The sequence below is a fragment of the Narcine bancroftii genome, chromosome 1, assembly GCF_036971445.1.
Source record: "Narcine bancroftii isolate sNarBan1 chromosome 1, sNarBan1.hap1, whole genome shotgun sequence".
Lineage (NCBI taxonomy): Eukaryota > Metazoa > Chordata > Chondrichthyes > Torpediniformes > Narcinidae > Narcine > Narcine bancroftii.
In genome coordinates this window covers 316235461-316258242 of record NC_091469.1, presented here as the reverse complement: position 1 = coordinate 316258242, position 22782 = coordinate 316235461, and the positions used below count along the sequence as shown (strand labels likewise).

The 22782-nt window shown below is 44.0% G+C and overlaps 1 protein-coding gene and 1 long non-coding RNA gene across 9 annotated transcripts in view; one reads left to right on the top strand and one right to left on the bottom strand.

Annotated features, from left to right (window-relative positions):
• LOC138747238 (solute carrier family 12 member 7-like) overlaps positions 1–22782 on the top strand; it is a 252551-nt gene that overhangs the window by 137128 nt on the left and 92641 nt on the right. For 6 of the 8 annotated variants that reach the window (XM_069906322.1, XM_069906327.1, XM_069906313.1 and 3 more), the window contains exon 4: positions 479–544. The exons of the other annotated variants lie outside the window; for them this stretch is intronic. In XM_069906322.1, coding sequence (XP_069762423.1) covers positions 479–544 — 66 coding nt within the window. The remainder of the gene's footprint in view (positions 1–478; positions 545–22782) is intronic. 8 annotated transcript variants of the gene reach the window in all.
• Positions 18452–19228, bottom strand: LOC138751950 (uncharacterized). Its single transcript, XR_011350285.1, has 3 exons — positions 19194–19228; positions 18772–18939; positions 18452–18681 (listed from the first exon to the last, which is right to left on the bottom strand). It is a non-coding gene; the product is annotated as an uncharacterized lncRNA (long non-coding RNA).

The following is a 22782-nucleotide window of genomic DNA, read 5'->3' as shown; positions in this document are numbered from 1 at the left end:
TTTTTTGGTTTTATTTTCCTAACGCGGGGTCCAAGTTTTGTGCATTATGACACATGCAAAATGACGGAGGAACTCACAGGGTAGGCAACGTTCACGGAAGGCAGCAGGTGCAACCCTTTGTCGGAGTTCCTGTCGATTACCTTCCGTGGAAGCGGACTTGCTCCAGTATTTTGGTGTGTTAGTCTCCGGAGTTGTTCTTGTGCGCCTCTCTGGGACTTCAGCCTACTACATTGTGTCAACCCATGCAAACCCACTCCACAGCAGGCTCATTTCTCCCAGCCTCACACCAATAACCCCCTGTTTTTATTGCATGGATCTAAGAGTCTTTTGAATTTTGAATACCCTCCAGTCCAAATGTATGCCCTCCACTACAACCCACTGGCAATGCATTCCAGGCACCTGTTACTTAGATTATTTTTAAAAGAAACAATTTGCCTCTGACATCTCTCCTAAACTTTACTCCATTTGCCTTAAACAGATGATCTCAGGTATTTACCACTGTCACCCCAGGAAACAAAACACTTTGGAACACAGTACAGTACAGGTACGCAAAGTTGTGCCAACCTTTAGACCCTGCCTCTCACATCACCCTCTACTTTAAATTCCTCCATATGCTTGTCTGATTGTCTCTTGAATTTCCCCAATGGACCTGCCTCCACCCCTGACCCAGGTCGTGCATTCCACGCAACAACCATTCCCAGGGATAAAAACCTTCGTCTGATATCTCCCTTGAACTTCCCACCCATTATCGAGCATTGGTGCCCTGGGAAGGAGGTGCTGTCCGTCCACTTTATCTATTCCTCTTAATATCGTGTACACCTCTATCCTATCTCCTCTCATCCTCCTCATCTCCAAAGAGTAAAGTCCTAGCTCCCTTAATCTCTGCTCATAATGCCTACTCTCTAAATCAGGTAGCATCCTGGTCAATCTCTTCTGCACCCTTTCCAACTCTTCCACGTCTTTCCTGTAATGATGTGACCAGAATGGACATAATTCTCCAAGTGTGGGCTAACCAGATTTTTGTAGAGCTGCATCATTACCTCACAGCTCTTAAACTCAATCCCTCGACTTATGAAAGCTCACATCCCATAAGCTTTCTTAACTATCCTATCTACCTGTGAGGCAGCTTTTAGGGTCCTGTGGACATGGACCCCCACCCCCCAACTTGATCTGTCTGCTCTTCCACACAATCAAGAAATCTGCCATTTACTTTGTATTCTGCCTTGGAGTTTGACTTTCCAAACTGAACCCCCTCACACTTCTCCAGATTTAATTCCATCTGCCACTTCTCAGCCCAGCTCTGGATCCTATCGATGTCCCTCTGCAATCTTCTACACCCCTCTACACTATCCACAACACCACCAACCTTTGTGTCATCTGCAAACCCCTCCTCTCATCCAAAAAACCAGAGGTTCCAGAACTGATCCTGAGGGCCCTCCAGACACAACCCTCCAATCCGAATGTATGCCCTCCACTACAACCCTCTGCTTTCTGCAGGCAAGCCAATTCTGAATCCACATGGACAAGCTTCCCTGGATCCCATGCTTTCTGAATAAGCCGACCATGTAGAACCTTGCCAAATCCCTTACTAAAATCCACATCCACCACACTGCCCGCGTCAATCTGTCTGGTCACCTCCTCAAAGAACTCCATTAGGCTTGTGAGACATGATCTGCCCTTCACAAAGCCATGCTGACTGTCCCTGATCAGAGCAGGATTCTTTAAATGCCCATAGATCCTATCTTTAAGAATCCTTTCCAACAGCTTGCCCACCACAAACTTATGGCTCACTGGCCTATAATTCCATGGACTTTCCCTACTTCCAAGGACTATAATCAGGAAACAGAGCAGTTGGAAAGGGAAATAGTAAATATAGAAAAAGAATTAGCAATGAAGGAAGATACAACTAAAAGAAGAGAACTGGCAGATAAAAAAAATAAAATATGAAACACCTCAAACATATAAGGTGGAGAAGAACATAATGAAGACAAAACAGAAATATTATGAACTAGGGGAAAAAATGCACAAAATTCTATCGTGGCAGCTTAAGACAGAACAAACTAAGAGAATAGAATTGGCATCAAGGAAAAAAGACAAACAAATCACATATAATCCAACGGAGATTAATGAAAACTTTAAAGAATTCTATGAACAATTATACCAAACTGAAAACGAAGGGAAAGAAGGCAAAATAGATGAATTTTTAACTAAAATTGAACTACCAAAATTACAAATAGAGGAACAAAATAAATTAACAGAACCATTTGAAATAGTAGAAATACAAGAGATAATAAAAAAACTACCAAATAATAAAACACCAGGAGAGGATGGATTACCAATAGAATTCTATAAAACATTTCTTCTTTGGCTTGGCTTCGCGGACGAAGATTTATGGAGGGGGTAAATGTCCACGTCAGCTGCAGGCTCGTTTGTGGCTGACAAGTCCAATGCGGGACAGGCAGACACGGTTGCAGCGGTTGCAGTGGAAAATTGGTTGGTTGGGGTTTTAAAAATTTATTAATTCCTCCCCTCCTGGAAGTAATTAACCAGATTGACAAAACACAAAGCTTACCAGATTCATGTAAAACAGCAATAATTACAGTAATACCAAAGCAAGGGAAAGATCCATTCGCACCAGCGTCATATAGACCAATATCATTACTTAACACAGATTATAAGATAATAGCTAAACTATTAGCAAACAGATTAGCAGATTATGTACCTAAAATGGTGAATCTAGACCAAACTGGATTTATTAAAAAAAGACAGACAACAGACAATATTTGTAAATTTATTAACTTAATTCATGCAGTAGAAGAGAGTAAAGCGCCAACAGTAGCAGTTGCTTTAGACGCAGAGAAGGCCTTTGACAGAGTAGAATGGAATTATTTATTCAAAGTATTGCAAAAATTCAGTTTACCAGAGAAGTATATTATTTGGATTAAAGCATTATATAAGGGGCCATTGGCGAAAGTGAGTGTAAATGGATATATATATAAGCAATTTAATTTAAGCAGATCAACAAGGCAGGGATGCCCACTATCACCCTTATTGTTTGCGTTAGCTATAGAACCACTAGCAGAATTGATAAGAACAAAAAATAATATAAAAGGGATAAAAATAAAAGACAAGGAATATAAAATCAGTTTATTTGCGGACTATGTTATAGTATACTTAACAGAACCAGAACTATCAATAAAAGAATTATATAAGAAATTGAAGGAATATGGAGAAGTGTCGGGTTACAAGATTAACGTAAATAAAAGTGAAGCAATGCCAATGAATAATGCGGATTTCTCAAAATTTAAGAAGGAATCACCATTCAGATGGCAAATGCAAGCAATAAGATACCTAGGTATACAAATAAATAAAAATCTCGGCCATCTATATAAACTCAATTATTATCCACTAATGAAAAAATTACAGGGCGATTTAGAGCATTGGAAATATTTACCACTAACACTAATAGGAAGGATAAACTGTATTAAAATGAACATTTTCCCAAGGATACTATACCTATTTCAGGCATTGCCAATACACTTGACGGAGAAATTCTTCAAGGAGTTAAAGAAAATAATAAGGAAATTTTTATGGAAAGGGGGGAAACCGAGGATAGCACTAGATAAATTAACAGAATGGTATAAACAAGGAGGCTTACAACTGCCAAACTTTAAAAATTATTATAGAGCCGCACAGTTAAGATACCTATCAGATTTTTATCAAACAAGGGGAAAGCCAGATTGGACTAGATTAGAACTAGATAAAATAGGGGAAAAGATACCTGAACACATATAATATAAATGGGATGAAATATTGGTACAATGTAGGAGTTCTCCAGTATTACATCATCTGCTCAATATTTGGAAGAAGATTCATGTAGAAAGGAATAAAACAAATTACCAATTACCAAAACTAATAATGACGCAAAATCAGTTACTCCCTTTTACAATAGATAACCTTTCCTTTAGAGAATGGGAGAAAAAAGGGATCAAAAGAATAGAAAATTGTTTTTCAGGAAATAGATTATTATCCTTTGAACAAATGAAGGATAAATATAATATATCTCAAGATACAGTGTTGGCATATTACCAATTGAGATCCTACTTGAAGGACAAATTAGGAAGTAGTCTGAGGTTACCAGAGGGAAGTAACTTTGAATATGTGATTACAGATACAATGACAATCAAAAGATTTATAACAAATATGTATATTAAACTGCAAGAAAAGGAGAATGAGGAAACAAATGGTAAAACTAAACAAAAATGGGAACAAGATTTAAATATAAAGATAAAAGAGGAAACATGGGAGAAGTTATGTTCTGGAACGATGAGAAATACAATAAATACGAGGTTACGTATGATACAATATAACTGGATACACAGGCTATACATTACACCTCAAAAGTTAAATAAATAGGACCCAACAGTATCTGACAGATGTTTTCGTTGTAAAAAAGAAATGGGAACAACAATTCATGTAATCTGGACATGTGAGAAAGTAGAAAAATTTTGGGAAGATCTAAACCAGATATTAAATAAAATTACAGAAAACAATATACCAAAAAACCCAGAGATCTTCCTCCTAAGTAACATAAAAAATAAAGAATTTGGACTTGATTTGGATGGTGCACAAAAAAGATTTGTTAAGATAGCTCTAGCCGTAGCAAAAAAAATGTATTATGTCAACCTGGAAATTGGAAGATAATTTGAGAATACAACAATGGTATGTAGAAATGAATAAATGTATTCCATTAAAAAAAATAACATATAATTTAAGAAATAATATTGAAATATTTGAACAAATATGGGAACCATACATGAAACACAATAGAGAAAACCTCTCGGGGACATCTACCACCTAAATTAATGAAAGGAGAAGGAAATGAAAAGAATTGACTCAGTGGAATTTCTTGTTTATTTTTATTGAATGACAACATTTTTGACTGGTTTAATGTGTCTTAGATTTTGTACTTTAAATGAATGGGGGGGAGGTAGGGATGGGAGGAGGGGGGGGAGAAAATGACACTATATATTTGAAAAGGAAAATGTATGTATCTTGGTCAGTGTGGTTTATGGTGTGAAAAATAAAAAATAAAAAAAAAAGACTTTCCCTACTTCCTTTTTTTGAGCAAGGGTCAACATTTGCTACCCACCAATCCTCTTGTACCATTCCCGTGGATAACGAGGACACAGATATCCCAGCCAGAGGCTCAGCAATCTGCTCCCTCGCCTCGTGGGGCAGCCTGGGAAATATTCCGTCAGGCCCTGGGAACTTATCCGTCCTAATGTATTTTAACTGCTCCAGCATATCATCTCTCATAATATCAATATGCTCTAGAACATTAACCCCACACACATATTGTTCTCCTTATCATCAAGGCCCCTCTCTTTGGTGAATACTGAAGAGAAGTATTAATTGAGGGCCTCGCCCACTTCCACAGCCTCCAGACACCTCTCCCACCCTTTTTCCCTAATCAGTCCCACCTTCACTCCTGTCATCCTTCTCTTCTTCACACATGAAGAATGCCTTGGGGGTTTTCATGAACCCTACTTGCCCAGGCCTTCTCCTGACTCCTTCTTGCTCTGCTCAGCCCCTTCTCTTGCTACCTCCATATTCCTCGAAACCTATCTGATCCTTGCTGCTTAAACCTCATGTATTCGGCCTCCTTCCACCTGACGAGATTTTCCACCTCTCTTGTCAGTCATGATTCCTTCACCCGACCATTCTTTCTCTGCCCCACCAGGACAAATGTATCCCTAACATCCTGCAAGAGATCCTTAAACATCGACCACATCTGCACAGTACATTTCCCTGCAAAAATATCATCCCTATTTATACCTGCAAGTTCAAGACTTAGAGCTTCATCATTAGCCCTTCCCCAATTAAATATTTTCCTGACCTCCTTGACTCTCTTCCTGTCCATGCCAATGCTAGAGGCCGGGGGAGGTGGGGGGGGTGGGAGGAGAGAATCACTGTCCCCTAAATGTTCTCCCACTGAGGGATTTGTGACCTAACCTGGTTCAGCATTAGATAAACATTCCCCATAATGTCACATATTTTCATTACTAATATTTCAAAACAACTGTTTTTATTAAATACGTTCCCCTGAACAAGACTGCTAGCTTAAATGAATGTATTCCCTTGTACCCAGTTTTCTCCTCAAAATGCTTCTTTTTAAGGGAATGTTTCTGAACAATTAGAAAGACAATCCCCAAAGTATTTTTAGGTTTAAATTGTATTTCCAAACTGACAACCAATTCATAGCTGGATGATAAACGTATTCACCTAATCAAATCACACATCCCATTTTATGATAGTACAGGTACACAATCCTTGATCCGGACAGCTAAAATCCAGAAAGCTCCAAAATCTGGCAAGTGTGGAAAGAGACAGCAGCGCGAGTCAGGAGGGTGAGGGGCAGAGACTGGCAGTGCGAGTCAAATGAGGGGCAGGGTCTGGCAGCGCGAGTCGGGCGGGTGGGGTGGGCAGATGGCAGCGCGACTGGAAGAGGTGGGGGTGGATACGGCAGCACAATTCAGGTAGTCTTCAATCTGGCTTTCCGAAATTCGGAACACACTGTCCCCCGTGGGTTCCGGATAAAGGATTGTGTACCAATACTGTAGTGGGTCGTGCGCGAAGGCAGCAAAAAGACTGAGACAACAGGCTGAGAGCTTGAGCAACATAACTGCCTTACTTTGAATTCCGTGCTGCAGCCTTTAAGGCTGTGTCGGATCCCGCCCCCCCCCCCCCCCCCCAACCGCGTTCTGGAATTTGCGCCACTCTGACACAGTGCTCATGCGCCCTTCCCATCTGGACCGGAAGAGACTCCCGCGGTGCCATAGAATTATAACACTGTGTATAAAACTTGTACTGTGCGCAGAATTTAACACCAGGCTTTGGCGCCTGAAAGGTAAATGGTTACCACTCAGGAAGATTCTTGTTGGTTTTCATAGAGAGATTTGTTGTTCTAGGACACCTACAACTGATTCCTTTTTAATCAGTCACTTCAATGTCTTGTTCCCTCAGGGTTCTCCAGATGATAATGTCTTTCTTTCAGGTCACCACAGGGTGCTTTTTTTCTCTTCTTCCAAGTGAAACATTAGACAGCCAGACCTCTCTTGCATGAACCACAAGGGCTTTGACCAGGCTGAAATAAGAACCCATCTTCCAAATGTGGTTTTCCACAAGTGTGCCAGCTTGACCTGTTTCAGTCCCAGCTGCTGTTACTGTTTGTAACACTGGAGAACTGATCTGAGTCACACACACAAAGCCTGTTTGACTGTCTCTGCTTGCAAAACCACTTGACCCTCTTAGAACTGCAAGTTCCCTCCCAGACATTCTGTGGCTCCGACAAGCTCTTTCATCTGTTGCCTTTTTGTAAACGACAATTCATTAGTGAAACATAAAACATAGAAACATAGAAGATAGGAGCAGGAGTAGGTCATTCGACCCTACGAGCCTGCTCCGCCATTCAACGAGATCATGGCTGATCTTAAAGTTTAGTACCCTGTCCCCGCCTTCTCTCCGTAACCTTTAATATCCTGATACTGAAGAAATATATCTAATTCCCTCTTAAATATATTTAATGAACCTGCCTCTACTGCCCTCTGTGGCAATGAATTCCACAGATTCACCACCCTCTGGGTAAAGAAATCCTCCTCATCTCGGTCCCAAATGGTTTGCCTATTATCCTCAAACCATGGCCCCGGGTTCTGGATTTTCCCATCATTGGAAACATCCCATCTGCATCCATTCTGTCCAGTCCTGCCAGAATTTTATAGGTCTCTATGAGATCCCCTCTCATTCTTCTAAACTCCAGTGAGTACAATCCCAATTTGCGCAATCTTTCCTCATAAGTCATTCCTGCCATTCCAGGTATCAGCCTGGTGAATTGCCTCTGCACTCCCTCCATTGCAAGAACATCCTTCCTTGGATAAGGTGACCAAAACTGCACACAATACTCCAGGTGTGGTCTCACCAAGGCCCTGTACAGCTGCAATAAGGTATCCTTGTTCCTATACTCAAACCCTCTTGATACAGATCCCTGTGGCACCCCACTGGTCACCGCCTGCCACACAGAAAACGAGCCATTTATCCCAACTCTCTGTCTTCTACCTGCCAGCCAGTTCTCAATCCACATCAATACTTTGCCCCCAATCCCATGAGCCTTGATTTTGGAAGCCAGTCGTTCATGCGGGACCGTATTGAAGGCCTTTTGGAAGTCCAGGTACACCACATCCACTGGCTCTCCCCCATCTATTTTACCTGTCAAAGAATTCCAATAGATTTGTCAAGCACCATTTACCTTTTGTAAATCCATGTTGACTCTGTCCGATCCCTTCTCTGCTAGTCATATGCTCCGCTATTACATCCTTAATAATGGATTCCATCATTTTGCTCACTACTGATGTAAGGCTCACCGGCCTATAATTCCCCGCTTTTTCTCTACCCCCTTTTTTAAATAGTGGGGTAACATTAGCTACCCTCCAATCCATGGGTACTGATCCTGAGTCTATCGAGTTCTGGAAAATAATTCTTAAACCATCTGCTATCTGAATGGCCACTTCCTTAAGTACCCTAGGATGTAGATTATCAGCCCTTGGGATTTATCTGCCTTCAATCCCATCAATTTCCCCAAGACCATGTCCTTAGAGATACTGATTTCTTTCAGTTCCTCCCTTGCATTCGTCTCTATGATTCCCAACATCCTTGGGAGGTTATTTGTATCCTCGCTTGTAAAAACAGAACTAAAGTAAGAATTTAATTGGTCTGCCATTTCCTTATTCCCCATTATAAATTCCCCTGATTCCGACTGCAAGGGACCTACTCTGGATTTCACCAATCTTTTCCTCTTGACATATTTATAAAAGCTTTTGCAGTTGGTTTTTATATTTGCTGCAAGCTTACTTTCGTAATTTATTTTTGCTCTCTTGATTAATCCCTTTGTCCTCCTTTGGTGCATCTTGAACTGCTCCCAGTCTTCGGTTGTGGTACTTTTTTTGGCCAATTGATATGCTCTCTCTTTGGACCTAATGCTTTCTCTAATTTCCCTTGTTATCCACAGTTGAGTCACCTTTTTTGGTTTATTTTTATGCCAAACCGGTATAAACGATTTTTGCAATTTCTCCATTAGATCTGTGAATGCTTTCCATTGTCTATCCACAGTCAACTCCCCCATAAACACCACCCAATCAATCTTACTCAACTCCCATCTCATACCATCATAATTCCCTTTATTTAAATCTCTTTATTTAAGTCTCTTGGGCACTCTCCAAAGCTCTTTCAAAGGCTCTGGGGCCAATATGTCTAGCATTAGCAGAATGCCAGTATTTCAAATAAGATCTGTTTTAAAGTGTTTGTATGTGACCTGCAGTACCTTGCTTTATCTTCCAAAAACATATCCATATACTCTGTCACACAGCGAAGAAGAAATCGGTCTGTTGATATATGCTGGCTTCACATGGCCAATTCAGCTTTCCCATTTCTTCGGATCATAAAGGTTTCTGGGTGACGTTGTACAACCTTGAGGGTGGTCGTAAACAGGCTAAAGGGGTTGGCGAATGTCAAACAAATACGTTCATGCAGTGTTGTAAAGTGTCCGGCACATGCACTGCAGATGACGCATGTCACGTAGCTGTTGGTCTTAGCAACTGCAGTCTTTGCCGTAGACGGTCGATGTTACTCAAGGGATGAAACCGTGCTGTTTCCGGACCCAGAATGACATTTTCACCAGGTTCCATACACCACTTCTGCCACTGAACAACCAAAGTCTGCTGTTACGGCAGAGTGCACGCCAAGGATGACCATGGGCAAGCGTTTGGTCCACAGAGAAGCATCGCCACCTGCTGTTAATCCTGCTCTCTGTTGACAGTGGAAATGCTCAATGAAGCCGTTGGCCTGCGGGTGGTAAGCAGTAGTCCGAATATGGGTGGTGCCCAAAAGTTCAGTGAGAGCTCCGAACAACGCCAACTCAAATCCTTGGTCTGTTGTAATAGTGACCAGAACCCAACAATCTGCAAACACCTGAGCAACAGTCTCCGCAGAGATGTTGGTGACAGGAATGGCCTCCTGCCACCTGGTAGCCCGGTCCTCACACCTTAGCAGATAAGCGTATCCTCTGGATGGCAGAAGTGGACTGACAGAGTCCAGGGGCATGTGATCCAAACAAGAATCTGGAACAGCAAAATCTCCAAGTCTGGGTTTCGTGTGTCTGGAGACTTTAGAACAATGACGCAGCAAGCAGGTTCATGCCCATAATCTGACATCCTACTTAGTGTGACACCCTTCCGTAATCAGCTTGATCGGCCCTCTCCTGCCTGGATGAGATTGGTTATGGAGGACATTGGAAACCTCCTGCTGCTTTGCTACGGGAACAAAAGGCTCCCTGTGGAAAAGTCGCAAACCAGTGTTTCAACTGAGTCATCCAGGGTACCTAGGTCTTTAGTGTTGATTTGGCGCTACCGGATGAGATCAGGATCAGTGTGTTGGTCAGGAGCCATGGTGGTGAAATCGATGATAATCATCGTATGTAATGTCTCCATGATGTGTCTGGATAGAACGCCAACCATCCCCATTCGTCTTCCCTCGGATGTGCCGTATGCCCAAGGAAAATTGTAGGATGAAATCCAACTGCCGAAATTCCCGTGGCGAGAATGTGCACGTTCTTTCATGTGCCCTTCCACCAAAAAACGGAACCGCTTCACTACAAGGTAGATGGCCAGGAGTTCTCACCCGAGCATGCTATATTTTCTGAGCCAGTGATAGGTCGGCTGAAAAGAACCCCCCACCGATTCTTTGTAATAGCACCACTCCCTTGTCACTGACGGAGGCATCTGTGGTAAGAGTGAGCAGGGCATTGGGCTTGTAGTGTACAAGCATTATGGCATCCGCAAGAATAGTCTTCACATCATTAAAAGCATGGACGGCATCGTTGCCCAAGGACGGTTTTTGAAAAAAAATTTAGACATTCAGCACGTTAACAGGGAGTTTTGGCCCACAAGGCCAATCTACACCCCATTAATGTACACCCCTATAAGTTTCAAACAGTGGGAGGAAAATGGAGCCCCCGGGAAAAACCCACGCAGATACAGGGAGAATGTACAAACAGCACGGGAAAAATGTGTCAGAAAATCCACCCCCATGATGGCTTGCTGAGTCCGAAATCCGGAGTGAATGACCTTTGGCCGTATGTCTGAATGTGAGAATGGTGGAAAGGTTTTATCGACATCTCAAGTCAGAGGGCCCAAATTTGGCTGATGAGCTGCCCCGGGTATTGCTGGGCATTAGAACAATTCCAAAGGAGGACCTCCAAGCTTCATCTGTGGAACTCGTGTACGGTGCATCGTTAGTGGTTCCAGGGGAGTTAGTCCCTTACCATCCCAACTCCAGCAATGACCCAAAGGAACTGTTGACCAGGCTATGGGAGACTGTAGGAAAATTGATCACTATACCACTGTTATCACATGGAGAACACTCTTCCTTCGTGGTCGAAGACCTCGAAAACTGTGAATTTGTCTTAGTTCATAGGGGAACACTTGGTCAACCTTTCCAGATGCCCTATGAAGGACCATCATCACCCTGTACAAAAACAAAGGCGAGAAATCAGACTGCTCAAACTACACGGGAATCACGTTGCTCTCCATTGCAGGCAAAATCTTCGCTCGGATTCTACTAAATAGAATAATACCTAGTGTCGCCAAGAATATTCTCCCAGAATCACAGTGCGGCTTTCGCGCAAACAGAGGAACCACTGACATGGTCTTTGCCCTCAGACAGCTCCAAGAAAAGTGCAGAGAACAAAACAAAGGACTCTACATCACCTTTGTTGACCTCACCAAAGCCTTCGACACCGTGAGCAGGAAAGGGCTTTGGCAAATACTAGAGCGCATCGGATGTCCCCCAAAGTTCCTCAACATGATTATCCAACTGCACGAAAACCAACAAGGTCGGGTCAGATACAGCAATGAGCTCTCTGAACCCTTCTCCATTAACAATGGCGTGAAGCAAGGCTGTGTTCTCGCACCAACCCTCTTTTCAATCTTCTTCAGCATGATGCTGAACCAAGCCATGAAAGACCCCAACAATGAAGACGCTGTTTAAATCCGGTACCGCACGGATGGCAGTCTCTTCAATCTGAGGCGCCTGCAAGCTCACACCAAGACACAAGAGAAACTTGTCCGTGAACTACTCTTTGCAGATGATGCCGCTTTAGTTGCCCATTCAGAGCCAGCTCTTCAGCGCTTGACGTCCTGCTTTGCGGAAACTGCCAAAATGTTTGGCCTGGAAGTCAGCCTGAAGAAAACTGAGGTCCTCCATCAGCCAGCTCCCCACCATGACTACCAGCCCCCCCACATCTCCATCGGGCACACAAAACTCAAAACGGTCAACCAGTTTACCTATCTCGGCTGCACCATTTCATCTGATGCAAGGATCGACAATGAGATAGACAACAGACTCGCCAAGGCAAATAGCGCCTTTGGAAGACTACACAAAAGAGTCTGGAAAAACAACCAACTGAAAAACCTCACAAAGATAAGCGTATACAGAGCCGTTGTCATACCCACACTCCTGTTCGGCTCCGAATCATGGGTCCTCTACCGGCACCACCTACGGCTCCTAGAACGCTTCCACCAGCGTTGTCTCCGCTCCATCCTCAACATCCATTGGAGCGCTTTCATCCCTAACGTCGAAGTACTCGAGATGGCAGAGGTCGACAACATCGAGTCCACGCTGCTGAAGATCCAGCTGCGCTGGGTGGGTCACGTCTCCAGAATGGAGGACCATCGCCTTCCCAAGATCGTGTTATATGGCGAGCTCTCCACTGGCCACCATGACAGAGGTGCACCAAAGAAAAGGTACAAGGACTGCCTAAAGAAATCTCTTGGTGCCTGCCACATTGACCACCACCAGTGGGCTGATAACGCCTCAAACCGTGCATCTTGGCGCCTCACAGTTTGGCGGGCAGCAACCTCCTTTGAAGAAGACCGCAGAGCCCACCTCACTGACAAAAGGCAAAGGAGGAAAAACCCAACACCCAACCCCAACCAACCAATTTTCCCTTGCAACCGCTGCAATCGTGTCTGCCTGTCCCGCATCGGACTTGTCAGCCACAAACGAGCCTGCAGCTGACGTGGACTTTTTACCCCCTCCATAAATCTTCGTCCGCGAAGCCAAGCCAAAGAAAGAATGAAGGACCTTCTAGAATACATGGACAAACTAGGTCGACCTGTATTTTGGACGTTGGAGGGTTGAGTGGCGGCACTACAACACCCAGGAGGCATCGAACTGGCTTTGTGATTTCAATGCGTGATGATGTCACCGTGTGTTGGGTGCGTGATTCGGGCTTTAAAAGGTTGCATGGGCTTTGAAGAGTAAATCTGTTTGATTCACTCGAAAAACGCCTTGTGTGTTTATTTCATTGTGGCCACTGTGATTCCAGTGCCCACAAATGGTTTGTGGCAGACAGAACGCATAACCTATTAGGGTTTCTGCATTCTTCAGGAGTTGGAGGGACAGCAGAAATTTCTGCACTGGAACTGTCAAGAAACTGAACACTCGAGATGGTCTTTGAGAAGTAGACGGTGGCTAAGTTGCGTCTGCTGCTGGGCCTGGCCATTGCTGCTTATAGAAGTTGCATGGTACCTGGCAGTGCCAAATTTCTGGTGCTTCCAACAAGTACACTGTCCGTCGTCGGCTCTACCACGTTCTTAACCAGCACAATTTTAACCAGCCAATTAAAGGGGGGGGGATTCCGTTGAGTGGTTAAAGCCTGGACTTTTGCCGTGAGTGTTGCTTTCCCTTGGCTGTCTTCTGCTGACTGGGCGCTATGGCTTGTGCTAGCAATGTTTCTTCCCGCTAACTTGGGCAGTAGTCAATGCCAAGGTCGTGGACACAACGAGGATGCCTGAAGGAGGCAAGCATCGGAGGAATCTTCTTCCACACATCCCCTTCAATAGGCCCCTCTCCTGCCAGTCTGCCCCACCTTGCCAGCATCTGTGACTGCTTCCTATCGCCTAGGCTGTCGTCGGCCAGCAGTTCAGCAATGTGAGATTCCTGGAATGGCTGAGTTCAGTCTAAAATAGCAGCCTTGAGGATGTCATGTGGGAAGTTATCAGCTGGATTCACCACAATATCTCCCCCTCCCCTCCCCCACAGGCCATCTGCTCTGGGGAGTCATGCCACAAGCCTCCTACACTTTGCATTCTGACTCGTCACATTTAGCAAGGGAGAAATGTGACTCGAGGATCGTGAACCAGTTGAAAGAAAGGGGGAACCTCCAGCTCGACCTTCCCGACTGCCCCCATAAGAGGTTTGTCCTCATCACTTTCCATTTTTACTCAGAAGGTGCTGTGAACCGATGGGGTCACCACTTGTAGCGACTGTAGGTTATACAATTAAAAAACACACTCACTCGTTCTTCAGTACAAAAATGGTGTTAATCCTCTTTATTCTCAGCACCACAACGAAAAGTCCAAGACCACTGCGTGTGTTATCAGCACTCTCCTGTGTGGTAGCGAGACTTGGACCACCTACTCCAAGACAGAAAGGAAACTCAACAGTTTACACCAGTGCAGCCTTTGCCACATCCCCGGCATCTCCTGGAGAGACAAAGTCCTAAATTCTGAGCTCCTCTCCAGCGCTATACTTCCCACAATGTTCACACTTATAGGACAATGCTGGTTGGGCCATGTCCCTTGCATGAAGGGTGGTCGGCTTCCATAGGACATCCTCTACAGAGAACTAGCAATCGTCAAGAGGAATGTTGATAGACCCCCACTTTGTTTCAAGGACCTGTGCAAATGTGACATGAAACCCTTAAAAATCAGCTCAGAGTGCTAGGAGGATATAGCAGGTGACTGCAACAAATGGTGAGGTGCGCTTCATCAACATCTGGACCAAGGCAAGTTTGAGGACCGGAGAGCTAAGCGAAGAGCACAGTGGACAACAGTTCAACGATGCCCTACACTTGCAGCACCCGTGGCAAAGGCTGCCGTTCCAGGATCGGCCTCCACAGCCACGGTCAACGCTGCTCAACAAGCCCGTGACGACCAGTGGCACAGCACCCATGGTCAATCACGACCGACGGAGGCCGAGAGAGACTGCAACTGTTTCTTCTTCCCAGCAGCCACCACCCAGCCAAGCCTCCCTGCCCTTTTCTTTGGCTCTCCGCCACACGGGTGACCGTGATGTTCCCTATCTCCTTCTCCTGTGACCCTGTGCATGCACATGAATCATCATGGTATATGCATTTCTTTCTCTCCATGTGCACTACTTCTCTCGCACGCCACTCCGGATCTGTCACCAGCGGTAACTGGCTCCACCCCTGACTCGTGTAAGTATGTGACCATGTCAGAATTCCTGACTGACTACACCAGATTAGAACCCAGGACACTGGCACTAACTGCTACGCCCAAACCCTGGCGCGAGCCCCTGCTTGGACTGAGGAGTTGAAGCAGAATTTTCCGCATTTTAGTGCTGATGCAGGGGGCCAAAGAACAGAAGGACCTTTGAAGAAGCGTTATTTATTACTTTTCCTGCCAGGACACTTGTTACTCAGTGTCGAGCTGTTACTCATGTTGTGTGAGATGGGAGATAAAGAGGGACTGAATTTTACCAGTTCAGATTAAATCTCACTCAGGAATGAAATCCAAATCTGCTGGAAACACTCACTAGTTAAAGCAGCATCTGCCATGAGTGAAACCGACCTGCCTTTTCATACCCCTCGATGAAGGGCTCAGGCCTGAAACGATGGTTATGAATTTATAGCATATTACAGTATGGAAGCATGCCATCTTGGCCCTTCTAGTCCACACCGAACCAAGTCCCCTCCTCTGGTCCCACCTATGTGCACCCTGCCCGTAACCCTCCATTCCCCTTCCATCCCTATCCAATTTTTTCTTAAATGACAAAACTGGCCCTGCCCCCCACTACTTCTCCTGAAATCTCATTCCACACAACCAACACTCTGAGTGAAGAAGTTCCCCCTCATGTTATTTCTAAACTTTTGCCTCTTAACTTGTGACTTTGTTTCAATCTCTCGTACCTTCAAGGGAAAAAGCCAATCCACATCAACTCTATCTATCCCCCTCATAATCTTAAATACCTCTATCAAGCCGATTAAAGGGGGTGGGGGGTGATTCCGTTGAGTGGTTAAAGCCTGGATTTTTCCCCCCTCATCCTTCTATGCTCCAAGGAATAAAGACCCAGTCTGCTCCATCTTTCTTTGTAATCTAGATTCTGAAACCCAGTTAACATTTTCGTAAATCTTCTCTGCACCCTCTCTACTTTGTTGATGACCTTCCTATAATTCGGTGATCAGAACTGCACACAAATTGGGCCTAACCAATGCCTTGAACAGTCTCAACATCACCTCCCAACTCCTGTATTCTATGCTTTGATTGATAAAGGCCAGCAGACTAAAAGCCTTCTTCGCCCCCTTATCCACATGAGATTCTACTTTCAGCGAATGATGCACCCGTTGTAAGATGCAGACGGAAGAATATAAGAAATAGGAGCAGGAGGAGGAGGCCACCTGGCCCATCATTCCTTGATCTTTCTGCTCCACTGCATTCCTCAATGCCCTCCCATTTACTACATGTGTCCTGTTTTGATTATTCCTTCCAAAATGAAGCACTTCACACTTCTCAGCATTAAACTCCATCTGCCATCTTCCAGCCCACTCTTCAAAGCAGTCCTGTATCTTGTAATCTTTGAAAACCTTTTTCATTATCCACAATTCCACTTATTGCAGTATCATCCACATATTAACTAATCCAATTTACCACCCCATCATTCAAATCATTAACGTAAATGACAAACAGCAATGGACCCAAAATAGATTCCTGAAGCACACAACTTGTCACCAGCTTCCAGCCTGACAAACAGTTATCCACTACGACTCTCTGGTATCTCCCTTCCAGCCACTGTTGAATCTATTTGACTATCTCAAAATTAATACCTAGAGACTGAACCTTCCTAACCAACGTTCCATGCAGAACCTTATCGAAGGCCTTACTGAAGACCATATTAGACAACATCCACTGTTTTACCCTCATTGTAGAAATCTCTTCATTAAGTGTTCAGCTCTCCCTTGAGGGGTATGTATTTTCCCATAAAATACACAAACACTTTTTTGCTAGATTGTGATTTAATCAGAATCTTAAGGGCTGGTCTTGCTCTCTAAAGGCCAGGCAACTCTTGATTTCATCTGAAGAGTCGGCCTGACTAAATTGTTAATTTGATCTGACTACGTCTGGCGCATTTTCCTGCTCCAGGTCGGCCATCGTTCTCAGTGGATTCTTGGTTGTAATTGAGATGCTGGTGGCCAAGCGATTTCACGAGAAGCAATATAATTGTGGTTCACTTTGGCTGTTTTTGAATTTGGTCCATTTTCCCATATTTAACCCTCTTCCACACCCAAGTCTTTATCGATATTGTGTTGGTAATTTCTGCACGTTACCATGAAATGTCAGAAAAGGATCCGCTTCGGCTGCCAAAATGTCGATTCATTCTTTTGCAGATTATTCTTGGTCTGTGGGAATCCTTGGTTGCTCAAAGGAAATACGGGATCAACTGTGTTGCGTGGGAATGGAGTTCCTTGTGCAACAGACTGAACAGGTTCCATTTGCCCAATGGACTTTTTCTTTAAAACAAGTCAACAGTTTTGTGGCGCAAAGCACAGATTACTAAATTATGTGGTTTAATTTCGCTTTGTCCAGGAGAAATTTGAATTAAAGATCTCGGCTAAAGATAACCCCAGCTACTAGTCAATTATGTGCTTTCTTGCATAATACAAGAGGCTATTAATGGGTGACTGCATGTTCCCCAAGTGCAGGTGATGGCAGGAGAATTAGTGGGCGTGAGTGAGAGAATGCATTGCAAGGTATAAGGCGCCAATGAAATTGTGTTGAGAGCTGGCATTAACCTTGATGACCTCTTGTAAAATGGGAATAAATCTATTGGATTCTGTCCAATCATATTTATTTTACTCTCTAGAAATAAGAGTCCTTGTTGGCCAATTCTGTACTTGGAGTTATTAGGTTGCACTGCACTCTGTCCCATTGCCTTGAAAAGTTTAACTTTGGATACTTTTCTATTTCTCCTCTGACAGTTGCAGTCAATTTTGCCTCCACAATCTTTCAGGCTGTGCCTTTTACCATTTTAGAAAAGAAACCTTTTGATCCTAGCTCCTTTTCCTGTCTTTTACTGCCTGCAATGCTGTCTGAATACAACCTACCATTAAAGCTCTTCCCAGCATCTCCTAAGATTGAACACACTTCAGTTCAGCCTCACCAGTAGCTTAGAAAAACATCGGCTGAATCCGTGGTATTTTTAAAAAAAACTTTGTGTCGTAAAATTCCAGACCTTGGGAGAGATTTGAAAATGAACAACATTTTAAACTGAAGACGTTGTTTAAACATAAGCCCAGATGATCACTAAGTACTGAGATAATTTAAATTTTAAATTATATATTTTTAATTTACACCCAGTAACAGGCCCATTCAGCCCACAAGCCCATGCTTCTCAGTCACACCCAATTGACCTGCAAACCCTGGTAGGTTTTGAAGGGTGGAGCCCCTGGGAAAAGCCACGCAGACATGGGGAGATCAGACAGCACGGGATTCGAACCCTGGGTCCCGATTGCTGGCGCTGTGACGCCAACGGCTATGCCAACCGTCCGCCCTAATGGATGAATGAAAATAAAACAGCAATCACTGGAAAGAGTGCAACATTCATGGATAAAGAAATAGACAATGAATATTTTATTCCTACCTTTTAAAGAAGTTTAAAGAAACAAAAAATGGGAGAGAAGAATGTCTGGGACCATGAAAGGTTGTCATGTGTGAGGGTTTTTGCAGTGGATGATCTGAAAGATCAGGAGTATCCAATCCATCCTCTCTCAAAATTATACCTTGTGATCCTTAAATGGAGTAATCAACTCTAATGGAAAGAGGGTAACAGTGACATAATGGGAATATTCACAAAGCGAAAAATGAAATTGCAGATGCTGGAAATCTGAAGTAAAAACAGACAAAACTGGAAACAGTGAGAGGAGAACAGATGACATTTCTGTTTGATATCAGATCATTAACCTGAAATGTTAACTTTGTTTCTCTCTCTTGCTCTCTCTCTCGCCGTCTCTCGCTTCCTCCCTCCCCTTCCCCATCCCCCTCTCCCCTCTCTTTTTCTCTCACCGTCTCTTGCGCTCTCGCTGTCGCTCGCTCTCTCTCCTCACTCATGCTGCTTAAGTTGCTGAATATATCCAGCATTTTAAAATTAGAATGAGAGAGGGCGTGCATTTTATTTTGTGGCTGTGATCCAGGTTTAAGTTTCAGTTTCTAAAATCTGTGTTCAGAACAAATCTGAGCTCCTACTTCCTTTGGCACAGCGGGCACTTAGTTTGTGTATGATTAGAGTAGACACAGCATCCCTCTCAAGGACCATCTGCTGCCGAGCAGATCTTGGTGAAATAAAATAATAATTAATTGACCATTCCGCCGTTTGCCTTCCATTTGCGAGGGGCAGTTGAGGGCCTACCTGCTACCTTTTCTTTGGTTTCTGAACAGCCTGATTAATTTAGAAACTTATCACACTACAGCACAGAGAACAAGCCATTCTGCCCCTCTAGTCTGTGCTGATCATCGTCTTCCTCGTCCCACTGACCAGCTCCCATTCTATCGGCTTCCAGTCCCTCCCATCCATGTACCTATCCAATTTACTCTTAAAATTCACAATCAAGCCCGTGTTCACCACATCAGATAGCAGCTCGTTCCTCTCTCCCACCACTCTCTGAGTGAAGAACTTTTCCCCCTTTAGCTTAAAACTCTCACCTCTCGTATTTATTTCCCCCAATCTCAGTGGAAAAAGCCTACTCCCATCCACTCTGTCTATACCTCTCATAATCTTGTGAACCTCATTCTTTTTCGTTCCAAGGAATAAAGTCCTAACCTGTTTAATCTTTCCCTGTATCTCAACTCCTGAAGACCCAGCAACATCCTAGTAAATCTTCTCTGCACTCTTTCAATCTTACTGATATCCTTCCAGTAGTTTGGTGACGAGAACTGCACATAATATTTCATATTTGGCCTCATCAATGTCTTATACAACCTCACCATAGTATCCCAACTCCTTTATAAATACTTTGATTTATAAAGGCCAGGACACCAAAAGCTTTCTTTATAACCCTGACCACCTGCGACACCACCTTCAGGGAACAATGTATCTGATTCACAGATCCCTCTGCTCCTCCACACTCCTCAGTTCCCTATCATTTACTGTGTATGTCCTACCTTGGTTTGCCCTTCCAAAATGTATCACCTCACACTTGTCTGCATTAAACTCCATCCGCCACTTTCTGGCCCATTCTCCCAGCTGGTCCAGATCCCTCTACAAGCCTTGAAAACCTTCCTCGCTGTCCACAATGCCTTCTACTTTAATGTCATCAGCAACCTTGCTGATCCAGTTTCCCACATTATCACTATGGATACAACAGCAATGGTCCCAACCCGTATCCATGAGGCTCACCACTGATCACAGGCTTCCAATATGAGAAGCAACCATCCACTACCAACCACCCTCTGCCTTCTCCCACACAGCCCATTTCGAATCCAGTTTACAACCTCTCCCTGAATACCTAGTGTCCTAACCTTCTGAACTAACCTCCCATATAGGACTTTAAAGGCTTTACTAAAGCCCATGTTGACAACATCCACAGCCCTTCTTTCATCTACCTTCCCGGTAACCTCCTCAAAAAACACTCCACTAGGTCTGTTAATCATGACCTACCATGCCAATGCATGTTGGCCAACTATTATCTCTTCATCTCTGGTATTTTGTTCGGTACTAACATTAAAATGGAAATGATGAGAAGGTTGGGGGATCGAATATCTATGATTGGCTTGTCCTTAATAAAACATATGTTTCCCTGCTAGAAAAATGCATGTTCAGACCCATAAATAGACCAAGGTGTTCACTGGTTTGAAAAGGATGGTTCTGAATATCGTTTGGGTGGGGGTTGCGGCTGTCATTTTACTATGGTGAAGGAAAGTACTACATTAATAGACTTCTTTCACTACCTCAGGAACTCCAAAAATGTCTCTCGATGGATGAACTTCTTTTAAGATCGGACTCAATGTTGGAAAGTTGGCAAACAGTCCCGCAAACAGGATTGAGGGAAATAGCTGGTCATTTCTTGAATGCATGGTTAGAACATGGAACAGTACAGCACAGGCCCTTCAGCCCAAAATGTGGTGCTAAGCCATCTCCTGTATACCCCCAAAAATACCCTCCCAACCTCATAGCCCTCTATTTTCTCTTTCATCTGCCTGTTTATGAATCTCTTAAATGCCCCTATTGCTCCAGCCTCCACCACCATCCTTGTTGATGCATTCCAGGCAGCCACAACTCTTTAAAAAAAAACACTTGTCCTTGATGTCTCCCCTAAACCTTCCTCCCATCGCTCTCTTACTTGCTACACCCGCTTGACTGTCTACTTTATCTCTGCCTCTCTTAATCTTGTGGACCTCTATTAAATCACTGATCATTGCTCCAAAGGTAAAAGCCCGGCTCTGCTAACCTTGTCCCATAAGACACATTTTCCTAGCCAGGCAATATCCTGGGAAATCTCCTCCGTAGCTTCCACGTCCTTCCTGTAACCAAAACTGAACACAGTATTCTGAGTGGTCTCGTCAGTGATTTATAGAGCTCCTGAACTCAATCCCTGATTAATGAAGCCCAGCATTCCATAGGCCTCCTCAGCCGTCTTAATAACCTGTGCGGCAACCTTAAGAGATCTACGAATGTGGTCCCCACATTCCTCTGTTCTTCCACACTATTAGGTGTCCTACTGTTAACCATGTACTGTATCAGCCTTCAGGTTTGATCGACCAAAATGCATCACCGCACACTTATCCAGATTGAACTCCATCTACATCTTTTCTGCCCAACTCTGTTTCCTATGCATATCCTGTTGTAACCTGTTCAACACTATCCACAATACCTCCAATCTTTGATTCAACTGGAAATGTACTGAGCCTGTGATAGATATTGGCCTGGACTCCCCAATGATTTTGAATGTAAATTTTAAATTTAGACATGCAACACAGTAACAGGCCCTTCCAGCACAAATCACCCAAGTAACCTACAACCCCCCCCCCCCCCCCCCCAGTATGTTTTGAAAGGTGGGAGGAAACCCATGCAGTCACAGAGAGAACGTGCAAACTCCTTATCGACACTGCTGGCTTTGATTTTTGGGTCACTGGCGCTGCAATAGCGTCGCTCACTGGGCAGCCCTACAGCTGATCTTCTCTTTTTAAACTATGTGTTGTTTAAATGTAGCATCTTGCTAAAATGTTTTTTTTCCTGGGCTGCAAGTTAAAGAACCTCAGGGTTGTATGAGATGTCATGTAATGTACTCTGAACGTTGCTAAGAGGATGGGTGATTCTTCAGTTAAAACATCCTGCTGGAAAGACAAAAGAATCTACCGATGCTGGGGTCCAGTGTAGTACACAAAAGTGCTGGAGAAGTTCAGCAGATCATGCAGCGTGCATTATGGTTAAAGGACAGTCAACGGCTCTGACCTGAGCCTTTTCACAGGAGGGCCGAAATTTCCGAGATGGATAAAAATGTGGGGTAGGGCGGGGGCGTGGAGCTCTGTACTTTTCTCAGTTCAGACCTAGGGAAAGGTTGCATTGCTGAATTGATACCCTCATAAAATGTAAATATCTATAGCCAAGTGAGCCTATGCACCAGTTATCAGGCACGCTTGCATATTTTGGCCATAC